Source organism: Crinia signifera, chromosome 9, assembly GCF_055691185.1.
Source record: "Crinia signifera chromosome 9, ASM5569118v1, whole genome shotgun sequence".
NCBI classification, from domain to species: Eukaryota; Metazoa; Chordata; class Amphibia; order Anura; family Myobatrachidae; genus Crinia; species Crinia signifera.
In genome coordinates this window covers 25,338,308-25,351,908 of record NC_139225.1, presented here as the reverse complement: position 1 = coordinate 25,351,908, position 13,601 = coordinate 25,338,308, and the positions used below count along the sequence as shown (strand labels likewise).

General features: G+C 48.7%; 1 protein-coding gene across 2 annotated transcripts in view; it reads left to right on the top strand.

The window, feature by feature from the left end:
* DIPK1B (divergent protein kinase domain 1B) overlaps window positions 1-10,522 on the top strand; it is an 82,258-nt gene extending 71,736 nt beyond the window's left edge. For both annotated transcript variants that reach the window (XM_083158600.1, XM_083158601.1), the window contains exons 4-6: window positions 7,496-7,603; window positions 8,307-8,483; window positions 9,531-10,522. In XM_083158600.1, coding sequence (XP_083014726.1) covers window positions 7,496-7,603; window positions 8,307-8,483; window positions 9,531-10,343 — 1,098 coding nt within the window. In that variant the 3' untranslated portion in view covers window positions 10,344-10,522. The remainder of the gene's footprint in view (window positions 1-7,495; window positions 7,604-8,306; window positions 8,484-9,530) is intronic.
* The last annotated feature ends 3,079 nt before the right edge of the window (window positions 10,523-13,601 follow it).

Here is a 13,601-nt window from a genome sequence, read left to right as displayed (position 1 = left end):
TCTTGGCCGGAGATGGACGAATTCAGGGAGGTCAATGATGTCATGTGATGTCAACCACACCCCCCTCTTCCCCAAGCAGGCATTGACACACCTGTGTGTGCAGGGGAGTGCCCAGCACTTCCCCTGCTCCAGCCGCCTACCCTCCCCCACTCCTCCCACTGTGGAGCAAACGCGTTCCCTCAGGGGGTTTTCACATGCGCATATTCACACATGTGCAGACCCCTTCCATCGGCCGGGGGACCAAATTCAGCCCGCAACGAGCGGGTCTAAGCCAATCCCGCCAAACAAGGCATTATAAGGCAGGGTCTGCGGTCAGTAGTCAAAAGGTTGGCCACTATTGGTCGACAGGTAAAATGTCTACACATGCATTAGGTAGACATGATCAAAAGGTCAACATAGAAAAGGGTCGACATGAGTTTTTACCATCCCTTAGAGGGAGAATATAATGGTCTGCCGAATGCAGCGAGCCACACGGAACACTAATGTTTATGTCGACATTGACACAACTCATGTCACCCTTGCCCCACGTCGACCTAATGCATGTTGATCCACACCCATGAGGCAGGCTGATGTACTCAGCCTTGGAGAGAGATAAAGTAGCAGCCAATCAGAAAGAGGTTGCAGTAGTCCAGGTGGGATATGAGGGGATCTGATCCTGGAGATGTTCCGATGGTAGCGGCAGAGATCCAGAAGGCTCATTGGCTGTGTTCTAATTACCCAATCGTCTCAGTGATTTATATGGTTTGATGGACGGGTATTTACACTGTAACTAACGGCACAAATTTATTTTTTTGCCACCAAGTCATTTTTAGTGAATTCATCTGTAAATTAGAAATGAAATCGTCATTCCCGCGAAGCCTTTTAAGTCCATGCAATAAAAAGCACATTTATTTAGCAGGGTGGCTTGCAGCGTGTATGTTCCCAAGCTGCGCAGTTCAGAAATACCATTGTCTCTATAGAACTCATCGCGAATTTGCAGCCTTGCGGTGCCCCCCCCTTGCAGTGCGTGTTCCCATATGCTAATCGGGCTGCCTGACGCACCCTGCGTCTGTACATGCACAGAGATGCATGCACAGACGCACACCATCGGTCGCCCGTGCGAACGGATTAGAATAACCCCAGACTCATTCTGCTAGTTGACGTATTATTGCTCCCATTTTACTACTGACGCTGCTCAGCTCCAGTGTCCCCGCCACTGGTCCTGCACCGGTTCCTGTGTTGTATGGGTGAGGGGGAGGGGTTGAGAGAGTCCGTCTCTTACCAGCTGGGGCGCAGGATTCCTCGGCAAACATCGCCCTGTTGTGTTGCCAGATCCATTGGCAGCCATGAATGTGAGAGATTAATGATGAAATAATAACATTCTAATGAACCCAGATAAGTCCCGGAAGGGCATTCTTTGTGATTGCCATGGAGATGAGAGGCCTGGGAGTGAGGGGACGGGCCTGCGCCTACAATGAGATGGCCTCTCAGCGTCAGCCTGCAGCCAAAATCACATTTGTCTGTTGTGTTGGTTGCAATCCGTGTGCTGCATACAAACAGAATCGTGGGGCTGTACCAATGACCCCAAAAAAACATATTTTGTTTAAGTTTAGGGGTAATAGAAATTGCCTAGGTGCTGTAACCCCAGCCTCCCAAAATTTTCTTTGGTTTACAAGCGCTCGCAATGATCTGATTGGATGCATCAATGAGGCACGAGGTCTGAGTCAGAGGAGCAAAGCTTTATTTGCAAAATGATGGAGAGTTTTAGGGGGGGTAACAGGTATTGGTGGTCAAAACGCAGGTGTGTCACAAACACCTTGGGGGCGTGTTTGAGGCTGCGACTGTGATGCCTCACTTCCTAGCCACAGGGCTCCCGCAGAACTTCCATAACCATCTCATTTGCAAAGCCCTCAGAGAGCTTCCATATACAAAACCCATGGCCTTCGTGTTTGCATATTGGCGCACCGTGGGCCAGATGCACTAAGCTTCAAAAGTGATAAAATGGTGATAAACAGCCAGCCAATCAGCTCCTACCTGCCATGTCACAGACTGTGTTTGAAAAATGTCAGGCAGGAACTGATTGGCTGGCTGTTTATCACTCTCCATTTTATCACTTTTGAAGCTAAGTGCATCTGGCCCTGTGTCTGAGTATGGGTTCTTCGCTGCCGCATCCTGAACGTACATCCCTGAATCAGGCCCTAATAAGCCTCCAGGCCTGGCTGTAAGAGAACATTTCTGATTCCTCCAGCATCCGGCCTAATTGTCAGGTTCATTACCAGGTATGAGCGCAGCCAGGACAGATGGCCTGGCTCTGTGACATTGCTACCCATCCAGCGTGCGGTGCCAACCTTTCCCCTGCCCCAGTCCAAGGCCCCTGGCTCTGGGCAGAGCCGGCGCGCACTCCGAGTCGCTCAGTTTTTAAAGCAAAAAACGTGACTTACAGGCGAATCTGCATATGACGGCCCAGAGTCGCATAATTAATGCTGCAGTGGGGCTTACAAGTGGCTCGGTCATTAATATTCATTAGCTGGAGCCTTCTGCATAGAAACCACTTCTTGCCGGAGCCTGAAAAGCTTTCTGTTTATTGCAGCTGTAATTAGAAATCCGAGCAGAATCCGACGCCACTTTCCAGTCCAATAAAAGACATTTCTCCCCCTCTATTCTTCTGTCCGCACGACTTATTTGCATTCAACTATTTAAACCGTTAAAACAAATGCGCTGTTTAATCTGCGCCCTAATTACGGCGCAGCAGAGGGACATTTTGGGGGGTGGGGGTAACTTTTTAATGGAAACAACGCAACGCACTTATCGCTGCGGAACACCTGGTGGAATACCCGAACGCAATCATTTGTTGGCCGCCAACCGGTAGGAAGTCTTGGGCTTAATAAGGGCTCCTGGGAGATCTGGAAATCCTCTATCTATCGTATTCTTTTATCCATCCTCGCTGGACGCTCCCCTTATAGAGAAGGGACTCCAGTACCTGTTCCCATATCCACAGATGATAGATCTCCAGTGTGTAGATAGATAGTTAAGGATATGGGCCATTAGGTTGACCAATATTAGGTGGACACATGATATAGGTTGAAAGGTCGACACAAATATTAGGTCAACAATGGCAAGGTTGGCAGTCAACAGGACTTTTTTGGCCCTAATGTCGACACAATCGACATGGACACCGTCTAGGTGTAGCGCGTCAGTTGTGTAGAGCGTCAGCGCGCGTTGTGTTCAGACACAAGTAGTTGGTAGGGCATGAAATTCAGCCTGTCGGTGCATGTCGGCTCAAAAAAAACAAAGTGAAAAACTCATGTCGACCTTGCCATTGGCTACATAATGCTTGCGTCGACATTCCAACCCTGTCGACCGTAGCCATGTCATGTGTTGACCTAAGCCATGTTGACTTTCAGTGGTCGACCCAATGCATGTCGACCTAATGACCGTATCCCGATAGTAGGTTGACGCCAAAAGGTCAACATGCAACATGCATAAGATAAACATGACACAATGTTGATGTACACAAAAAGGTCACATTAAAAGATCAATTTGAGTTTTTCGTGATTTTTTCCTCACAGTTTGGGGACTTTTTCATGCTTTCCGATCCAATAGACTACGATTGGGAACGGTAAGGTGACCACTACACTAATTTGTGGTTCATGTTGACAGGCAAAGGCGTAACTACCATAGGTGCAAGGGGTGCAGCTGCTATGGGGCCCAGAGCTGAAGGGGGCCCATCTTTGTTGTCTTAGTAATATGTTTTACATACATTTATCACCATCAGTTGCTAAATAGGGGGCCCTTACAAACTTTTGCTATGGGGCCTACAAATAACTAGTTACGCCCCTGTTGACAGGTGTCGACATTGACACCAAAACAATGTGAAAAACTCATGTCAGCGTATTCATATGTTGACCTTTTGTCACTACCAACCTTGCGCATGTCGATCTATGGACTCTATCTAGACACTGTAGATCCTTTAATCCAGAACCCTGTCCCGCGCAAGGCAGTGGGTCTCGTGTACTTGGCACTTGGATGACTTTCCCGAAATCCACTTACAGAACGCTCGCCGTATAATGACAGGACACGTAATACTTCCAGCGATCACCCCGTATCCAGTGCCGCTTTGTTCACAGTTTGATGCCTGGGAAGCCTTTGTAGTGGGAGCGAAAGGGGCAGAAACCTCTAACAGCTGGAACTTACACAATACGGCCCTGTGGGCTTCATTCTGCCTTGGTTTCCAGTGCCAGTCAATGCGCCCTTTGTCCGGGACGCCCCAGTCCTAAAGATCACATGTCGGGGTCACAGAAGGATAGGAATAGTCAGAGGAACATACAGTGTCTTTAAGTCTGAACGTTGTGCTGAAAATAGGAATCGGGCTGCCAGTGTCCCTCATTAGAGAGGTTCTGCAGCTGCTGTGGAACTAAACATCCCAGCAGGCCCTGCCACCGTTGGCTGTCAAGGCCTTTCTAAAACTGTGGCAGGGCATGCTGGAATGTGTAGTCCAACAGCAGCTGGACTACACATTCCATGCCCGGCCCTGTAGGGTCATTCAGTGCTCTCCCTCATTGTGGTCCATTTGAGTGATACGTGAGCAGTCTCGCACGGTAGCTGGTGCGCCAGGTAGGGATGTTTGGCGCAACTACGGATTCAAACCTGATCGCTTGGCTATCGCTGGTAGAATACAGATGGCCCCCATTGTAAATCCAATGACCTGGTGACCAACTATGGTGTGAGGACAAATGGCCATGGGCACTCAACCATCACTAGTAAATATTTTAGAACTTAAACCATCGATGGTTGCCACTGATGAGCAACCCTACTCAGATGTGTCAGGCGTGATATTCAGCAGTACATATCCGCCACTAAGGACTGATACATCGTCTGATGACCTTTTATAAATGGCACCACCTGTGGGATATTAAAACTCTGTCCACCACGGGTGAACAATAACTATGCCTGCTGTCTGCAGCAGGGATGGCCAAACTGGTCCTTGAGATCTATCAACAGTCCATGTCTCCCAGACGACACGTGGATCTGTAGAATGTGTTGGTTAGGACTGAATGCAGCAGGTTAGAAAATGTGAACGTTAGTAATGACTGCACCTGTGCATCAGCTAGGCGGTCTGGGAAATGTGACCATAATGACTGCACCTGTGCACCAGCTTGGTGGTCTGGGAAATGTGACCGTTAGTAATGATTACACCTGTGCACCTGCAAGGTGGTCTGGGAAATGTGACCGTTAGTAATGACTGCACCTGTGCATCAGCTAGGTAGTCTGGGAAATGTGACCATAATGACTGCACCTGTGCACCAGCTAGGTGGTCTGGGAAATGTGACCGTTAGTAATGATTACACCTGTGCACCTGCAAGGTGGTCTGCGAAATGTGACCGTTAGTAATGACTGCACCTGTGCATCAGCTAGGCGGTCTGGGAAATGTGACAGTTAGTAACGATTACACCTGTGCACCTGCTAGGTGGTCTGGGAAATGTGACCGTTAGTAATGACTGCACCTGTGCATCAGCTAGGCGGTCTGGGAAATGTGACCATAATGACTGCACCTGTACACCAGCTAGATGGTCTGGGAAATGTGACAGTTAGTAATGATTGTGCACAGGTGCAGTCATTATGGTCACATTTCCCAGACCGCCTAGCTGATGCACAGGTGCAGTCATTACTAACGATCACATGTCCCAGACCAACTAGCAGGTGCACAGGTGTAATCATCAATCAATCAATGTGACAGTTAGTAATGACTACAGCTGTGGTCTGGGAAATGTGACAGTTAGTAATGAATGCACCTGTGCACCAGCTAGATGATCTGGGAAGTGTGACCATAATGACTGCACCTGTGCACCAGCTAGATGGTCTGGGAAATGTGACAGTTAGTAATAAATGCACCTGTGCACCAGCTAGGTGATCTGGGAAATGTGACCGTTCGTAATGACTACACCTGTGCCCCAGCTAAGTGGTCTGGGAAATGTGAAGACTAGTAATGACTGCACCTGTGTACCAACAAGATGGTCTTGGAAATGTGAGTTAGTAATGACTGCACCTGTGCACCAGCTAGGTGGGCTGGGAAATGTGGCAGTTAGTAATGACTACACCTGTGCCCCAGGAAATGTGACAGTAATGACTGCACCTGTGCACCAGCTAGGTGGTCTGGAAAACATGACCTATTGGTAGATCTCTAGGACCGAGTTATCCACCCTGCTTTACAGTATAAAGCAGTCTAGCCTGGGCCGGCAACGCCATTAAGAGCCGGCCTGCTGAAAAGTGCTTTGTCTCTCCCAGACGCTGGCAGATATTTTGCGGTGAGCCGCCTGCCACTCTGTTTTAATTAAGGTACTTCTCCTTCTGTCAGATGGAGGTTACTGTTAAAGACGGACTGATAACACAGTATTGACGCACCGTCTGCTGGGACTAATTTATTTATTGAAGTCTGTTAGGATCCTTCTGCTGTGTAAGGGCCGCGCGGCGCGCTGATGGGGGAGCTGGAAGGGATGAAAGACAAGAGAAATCACCATTGTAGCCCATCTATCTCTCCCTCTCGGCTCTTCTTGCAATGAGGTGGAATGAGAAAACAAATCCTGTCTCTCCTGCACAGTTAAAGGGACAGGGCCACAGTTCAGTCAATTGGATGGTTCCCCAAATGGGTCCTTTCTGGACCGCACTGAGGTTGTGGTCCTATAGATTATATTCTGGGGGAGGCTGGCAGAACACGTCTTAAATTTTCCTTATTACGGGCACTGAGTGGATCGGCGCGGCTAAGAACCGGGCATCGCGCTCTGCACACAGATGTGTAAATGCAGATTTAATAAATAGAGTGGAACATGTTTTACTGCGGCGAGAATCGGTCAGGAACTGGCTCAGAGCGGAGTATAGTCATCTGGTTATTATCTGCTCGTCAGATTGACCTTTTAGGGGAAATGAATTACTCTAGATCCTGGCTTGTCTGCCGGTAGATTATATACAGCCACGGGACCAGCCTGGTAATACAATATATTCGGTAAATCTTTCAGACAGTACATGGGGGGGCCACCTAATCATTTCCATTAGACTGTGAGGCTCCACCCACTTCTTTGTAAGCTGCGCCATACAGAAGTCTTTGAATTCAGGGCAGTCTTGCCAAAAACGGGCACTTCTGGCTGTTGGTTCTGTCTAGTGCTCATTCTAGCACCTCTTCCCTGCCAGGGGTGTCGTTCTCTGCTGTGGTGCTCCTAGCACAATTTTGGTCTGCATATCAGTGCTGACATACAGACCACACTGTTCTAGATGATGCAGGGTGCTAGAATTAACTCTTTCTACCCTGAACATGCCAAGTGGAGTTTTATTGTACTGTAAGTTTTCTACATGGGGCTCCGTCTCTGCAGATTGTGGTGAATGGTGGGGGGTCATAAAACACATTATTAACCCCGCACATCACATATCTTCATTTTTGATCTGCAGATTTTGGTGTTAAAGTCGTCTGTGGGTGTTTCTGGTAGCGTCCTCTTAACTGGTGTTTTTTTTTCCCCTTTTCCAGTGTGACCAGTACAAGAAGGGCATCATTTCTGGTTCTGCCTGCAAGGATTTGTGTGATGACCATTCCCTGGTCTTCCATCAGTGCCTATCGTCCTCACCTACCCAACAGGTACCATATTACCGTAACACTACCCTGGGCACCAGTCACACGTAACACTGGCCCACAGGGCTGCCAGCACCGGGAAACCTGATTGGACCATTATTGGGTGGGTTGGTAAATTAGAGGAAGAGAACACACATTGGGTCCTTTGACGGAAAGCAAAAGACTGACGTTCTGATTGACCACATTCCCTCCAGTTCTGCTGCGGCGGAGGGATTGTGCTGTCACCAGTTAGTTGCTCATTTACATATTAGCCTTATTTTGCATGATATACTGGAGTGGGAGGAGTCTGTAGCTCCATGGATGGGAGGAGTAATGACAGAGGCAGATCATGTCCAGTTAGAGGACAACTCAACATCGGGACCTGGAGATTGAAGAAGCCTATGGCTGTCATTAATCACAAGACCACCAGAACGATCAGCCCCCTAAATTGGATTACGTCCCTCACACTGTCAGTGGAGTCCCTGCCTTATATGCGATGGGTTTTCCGGCAAACTGCTCTGCTCTTGTTAGAACTCATCAGTGAGGGACAGTATCATCCCCTCCGTGTTGGGCAGAAAACGTCTGTTCATCTCACCCATGGTTACCACATGCGTCAGTGAGGCACTCATGCCTTGCGCCTCAGTCTCTATATTAGCTCATGCATGGGGGATACATGCTGCTTTGTGTGCGGCCCATACGGAGATGTCTAACCTTTCTGTTGCCCACACAGGTCTACAGGGGGCTATGGAGGGACAGAGAGGTCATCATTAAATGTGGCGTGGAGGAGAATTTGAAAGTGGAGAATAACCCAGATGCCGCCCCTCGGAGGGAACTTGTCCTCTTCGATAAACCCACCAGGGGGACCTCCATGGATGAATTCAAGGAAATGCTACTGAGCTTCTTAAAGGTGAGAACCGAGACTGGATATGCCCGTAGCAACGTCCCATCTTAGTGAATAAACACAGTCACCAGACAATATATATTGTTCCCTGGTGTTCTGGGCGGAACCTGTGCCCGGTTGTGGCACAAGGGAGTAGGGAGGGCAGGGTCTCATTCACCTTCCACCTGCAGTATCACACAGATCATTGTGGCAGTGCGTTATTGTGTGTGGCCTCCGCTTTGAACCTTATACTATATAGATATAAATAGATACTGTAGATGCAGACAGGACAGGGGTTACAGCGCCACCTTGTGGAACATCAGCAACCGGGCGTCATATCATGTGCATTGTGATGTGTTGCTAACGGAATCATATTAAGGTTTACATATGGCATCCTAGTGCTCAGGATTTCAGCGGTCATAAGCCTGACCCCAGCATCCCGATAGAGGAAATCCCGACAGGCTCTGGCGGGATGCTAACCATGACCCTCATATCCCGTTGCCTAAACCCACCCCTGCAGTCTAACCCGAAGTCTCCCCACATGTGCCTAAACCCCAGGCTTCCGCTCTCTGCATACTTACCCATTGGGATCCCGACTGTCAGTATTCCGGCATCAGGATCCTGATCTATTTGAGGTTTTGGCGCTGGTCATCTGAAGGCAGTCGGAATGCCAGCGTTGTTATAGTGAACGCTGGCACCCTGCCTGCATTGGTATTGGTTAGACACCGGCTGCATCCATGTCTTTAGAGAACCGCAGAATAATAATCCGAGACAGGTGCACAGTTACTGCTTCTACTGCCTAGATCACAGGTTCTCAAAGTCGGTCCTCAGGACCCCACACAGTGCATGTTTTGCAGGTCTCCTCACGGAATCACAGGTGAAATAATTAGCTTCACCTGCGGATCTTTTAAAATGTGTCAATGAGTAATGAGTGCGCCTGTGCACATGTGGGTGACCTGGAAAACGTGAACTGTGTGGGGTCCTAAGGACCGAGTTTGAGAACCCCTGGCCTAGATGTATAAATGGTTGTCCTGCCCATATAATATAACCCCAGCTCCTCTACTCCCCCTGCAGGATAACCTGGGAGACCAGACGTCCCTGGCGGTTTTGGTCGGTCGGATCCTAACCATAGCAGATGTAAACGATGACGGGAAGGTGTCCCTGGCCGAGGCGAAGTCTATCTGGGCTCTGCTGCAGCTGAACGAGTTCCTGCTCATGTTGTCCTTGCACGAGAAGGAGCACACGTCTCAGCTGCTGGGCCACTGCGGGGACCTCTACGTCACAGAGAAGATCCCCCACGATTCCCTCTACGGCACCCAGATCCCCGGCTTCCTGCAGAACCTGCTGCCGTCTCCCCTGCACAGGATCATCCACCAGTGGTTCGCCCCCGCCTGGCCGAGGAGAGCCAAAATATCCATCGGGCTGCTGGAGTTCGTGGAGGAGATCTTTCACGGAACCTACGGCAGCTTCTTCATCTGCGAAACCAGCTACAAGAACATTGGGTACAATGAAAAATACGACTTCAAAGTGGTGGACCTGAGGAAGGTGGCCACGGAAATGACTATACGAGGGTTCCTCAAGGGCCGGCACTGCGAGCAGAACTCGGACTGCACCTTCGGCAGAGACTGCACCGCCGCCTGCGACAAACTCATGAAACAGTGCAAAAACGACGTCATCCAGCCAAACCTGGCCAAGGCGTGCCGGTTGCTGCAGGAGTACCTGCTCTACGGTACTCCTTCGGACTTAAAGGAGGAGCTGCAGAAGCAGCTTCGGACTTGCATGACTCTCAGTGGTCTGGCCAGCCAGATGGAGGTCCACCATTCCCTTGTCTTAAACAACCTCAAGACTTTGCTTTGGAAAAAGATCTCCAATACCAAATATTCCTAAGTGGATACAAAGATGGGTTGTGGATGCCGCTCTCTGTGGACTCACGTGTAGCTTCCTTCTTGCAGCCGAGAGTCCGCCCAGAGTCGCTCCCGCGTCTTCTGCAGGCTGATCCGCTCCCCGTGGGATCTGCTGCATTTGTCTCCAACACTTCACGTGTAAATAAAAGGCTTTTTATGTGACGAGTCCTCTTTATTCTCTGTTACAGATGTCAACGTTGTCATTGACCAAAAGGTTGACATGTCAGTGGTTCTCAAACTCGGTCCTCAGGACCCCACACAGCTCACGTTTTCCAGGTCACCCAATAGGTGCACTCATTACTGACTGACACATTTTAAAAGATCCACAGGTGGAGCTAATTATTTCACTTGATTCTGTGAGGGGCCACGGTAAACATGCACTGTGTGGGGTCCTGAGGACCGACTTTAAGAACCGGTGTACTAGGTCAACAGTGACAAAAGATCGACATGTATTTGGGGCGTCAATTTGCACAGCGGAGCACGAGGACACCCAATAAATGTAGAGCTTTGCTTGGCATGAATCGACAAGGTCAACACAAGCATTAGGTTGAGTTTTTCATGATTTTTTTCCCCCAAAACAGGTGGTTTTTCATACTTTACTATCCAAGCGGGCATAGAGTGAGATACATGTGCCAAATGATCTGTTACCCTTCTACGGTGTCCATGTCAACTTAGGTCGACATAGACATTAAAAAAAACATGAAAAACCTCAACCTAGGACCCATACCCAGTTTCCCGTGGACGGTATACGCAGCAGTGAGGATAGGTACTTGTATTTAAGTGCTTTGCTGAGATTACGTGTAACCTAAACACACATGTGCTCTGTATGATTAACGTAAGGCCGGGCTCTCTAATACACAGAGCAACCTCATCATTCCCCTCAATAATACATTGGTCCCTTATCACAAGAGACAGTCCTTCCACCCAGCTGCAGGCGGTGAATGCGATTCTTATCGCAACACTTGAAATTATTTCTATGGCAACCTGGAAAGCCGCCAGAAGCTGGCAATTCACAAAAGCTCCTCTAGGGTCTGAGGACACATTGGGAAGAGGGCTCAAGAGCATACAAATGGTGTAAGCACTACTCTATAATCATAATGTGTCAGGCGGAGAGTAGGAGGAGCCTGTGCTAAGGCAGCAAAATCATTTTTAAATGTGGTAGCGTGCACTGAGCAACCATACACTAACATACCCAAGTGAAGCTATAATTGGTTTCTTATTCAGGTTATTAAATCTTCGTATTGGCATATTCAAAAATATTTGTATGATTTAAGTAAATTACACTGCTCTCTTTCCCTATATAATATTACCCTGTTAGAATACAGTCCTGACAGAGGAGTGTAATTATAGCCCTTTGGAACATATTATATTCTAGGTCTCGCTCTGTGTTTAAACACAGCTTCCAAAATTCAGAGACTTATCACTGGTACAGTAAATCCCTACAGCCTATATTACACTCGCCCCGTAGTGTTGCGGTTACCACCTTAGCTTATGCTAGATTCCAAGAGGAAATAAACCATCCTTACTGAGAATTTACAGCGGGTGCACATCTGTAGTCAAATATGCTTTTAATGAAATGTTTTCACTAACAACTGAACTGTGATGCTATTGTGCCCTCCTGTGGCCAGAGAGAAGATTGCATGTGGAAGACATTTCAAGTTTGAGAGAATGGGGCACATGTATTAAGCCTTAACAAGAGATAAATGCAATGGTTATAGGAGCGGATTGGCTGGATGTTTATCTCTCTATCACCCTTGCATTTCTCTCGTTAAGGCTTAATACATTTGCCTCATTATGAGAAAAATATTACTAGTCTTAAGGTGTCCGACGAACGGGCGAAAGTTTATGCTTACACAATTCTTAAGTTTTGTAAAGTGAAAATGTTTTTCATTTAATGGAATCCGTATAAGCTTTTAGCCCATTCGGCGGTAGGCCCAGAAATTTCTCAGGCTGAGCTGCGCTGCAGGAGCGGACTCTCCCAAGAAATTTCCAGTCATGCCAGTTTTTTTTTACAGGAGCATGGCCACACCCACTTCAGATGTTTGAGCCCCTCCATTGACCACACCCCTTTTAAACCTTTATCCGGCTTCTAATGAAATGTCAAACTCACTTGTATTGGGCAGTGTGTATGTATGGACTGCGGTCGCTAGGCTGACACGATGAAGGTGGACCACTAAGGCCAACATGGCTAACGTCGACATGAGCTGTTCAAGGGTTTTTTTTTTAGCAGACTTGTGCCGACAGGCAGTATTTCATAGCCTACCATCAACTAGGGCACGGAGGGAGAATATAAGTGTGCTGAGTGTCCCAGCTGGTGGCTGTGGAATCTCCTCTCCCACCCCCCTATGCTATACATACACCTGCGGGTTACAGGACATGTTCAGTATGGGGGGGTGGGGGGTTTGACCTCTGTATTATCCTGGTCATCACACCAACATCAGAGATGAGGTGGAGCTGGAATATAGTCTGTGTATACCGGCTGATTCGCACCTTGCCATGCTGCAGCAGAAGCCTGCACCCAGTCTGTAGGGGTAGGGAGGAGCCTGCACCCCATCTGTAGGGGTAGGGAGGGGCCTGCACCCCGTCTGTAGGGGTAGGGAGGGGCCTGCACCCCGTCTGTAGGGGTAGGGAGGGGCCTGCACCCCGTCTGTAGGGGTAGGGAGGGGCCTGCACCCAGATCTCTCCCGCACGCGGTTAGATATCGCCAAGTCTCATACAGCCGCTCGCCAATCTTACTTCCCCCGGTGAATCCCGCATGGGAATATCATTGAGTCTTTCAGGACAAACAGTTCTATTAGGCGCTGACTTTTAGCAATTAACTGCTTCATTTTCCAGCCGGCAGCAGCCGCTACACTAATGACACCTTTAGCCCCAATAATGCCCGTTTAATGAGACACCGTTTGGAAGTGGCTGCCGCCGCCGCCAGACTATTAATCATCACAGCAGCAGAGAAACTTCAGGACATCACACAAACAATCTCTTCATCATTCCGGGGTAATTAGCGGCGACAGCCAGCATGGTGGCAGCAGCCTGTATCGGGAACAGTGCGGAAACCATACCACACAAATAGGACGTAGGACACAGGTTCGTAACCTCGTGACAGGTCGCCATAGTATAATAAAATCACCATCTCTCCCCTTTTGTCAGATTAAATCAGGTACCAATTCATGTGCGGCATCACCGAAACAGCTGCATCGGACCATTGGAGATTATAATTATACCCAAAACTACAAGCGGGCAG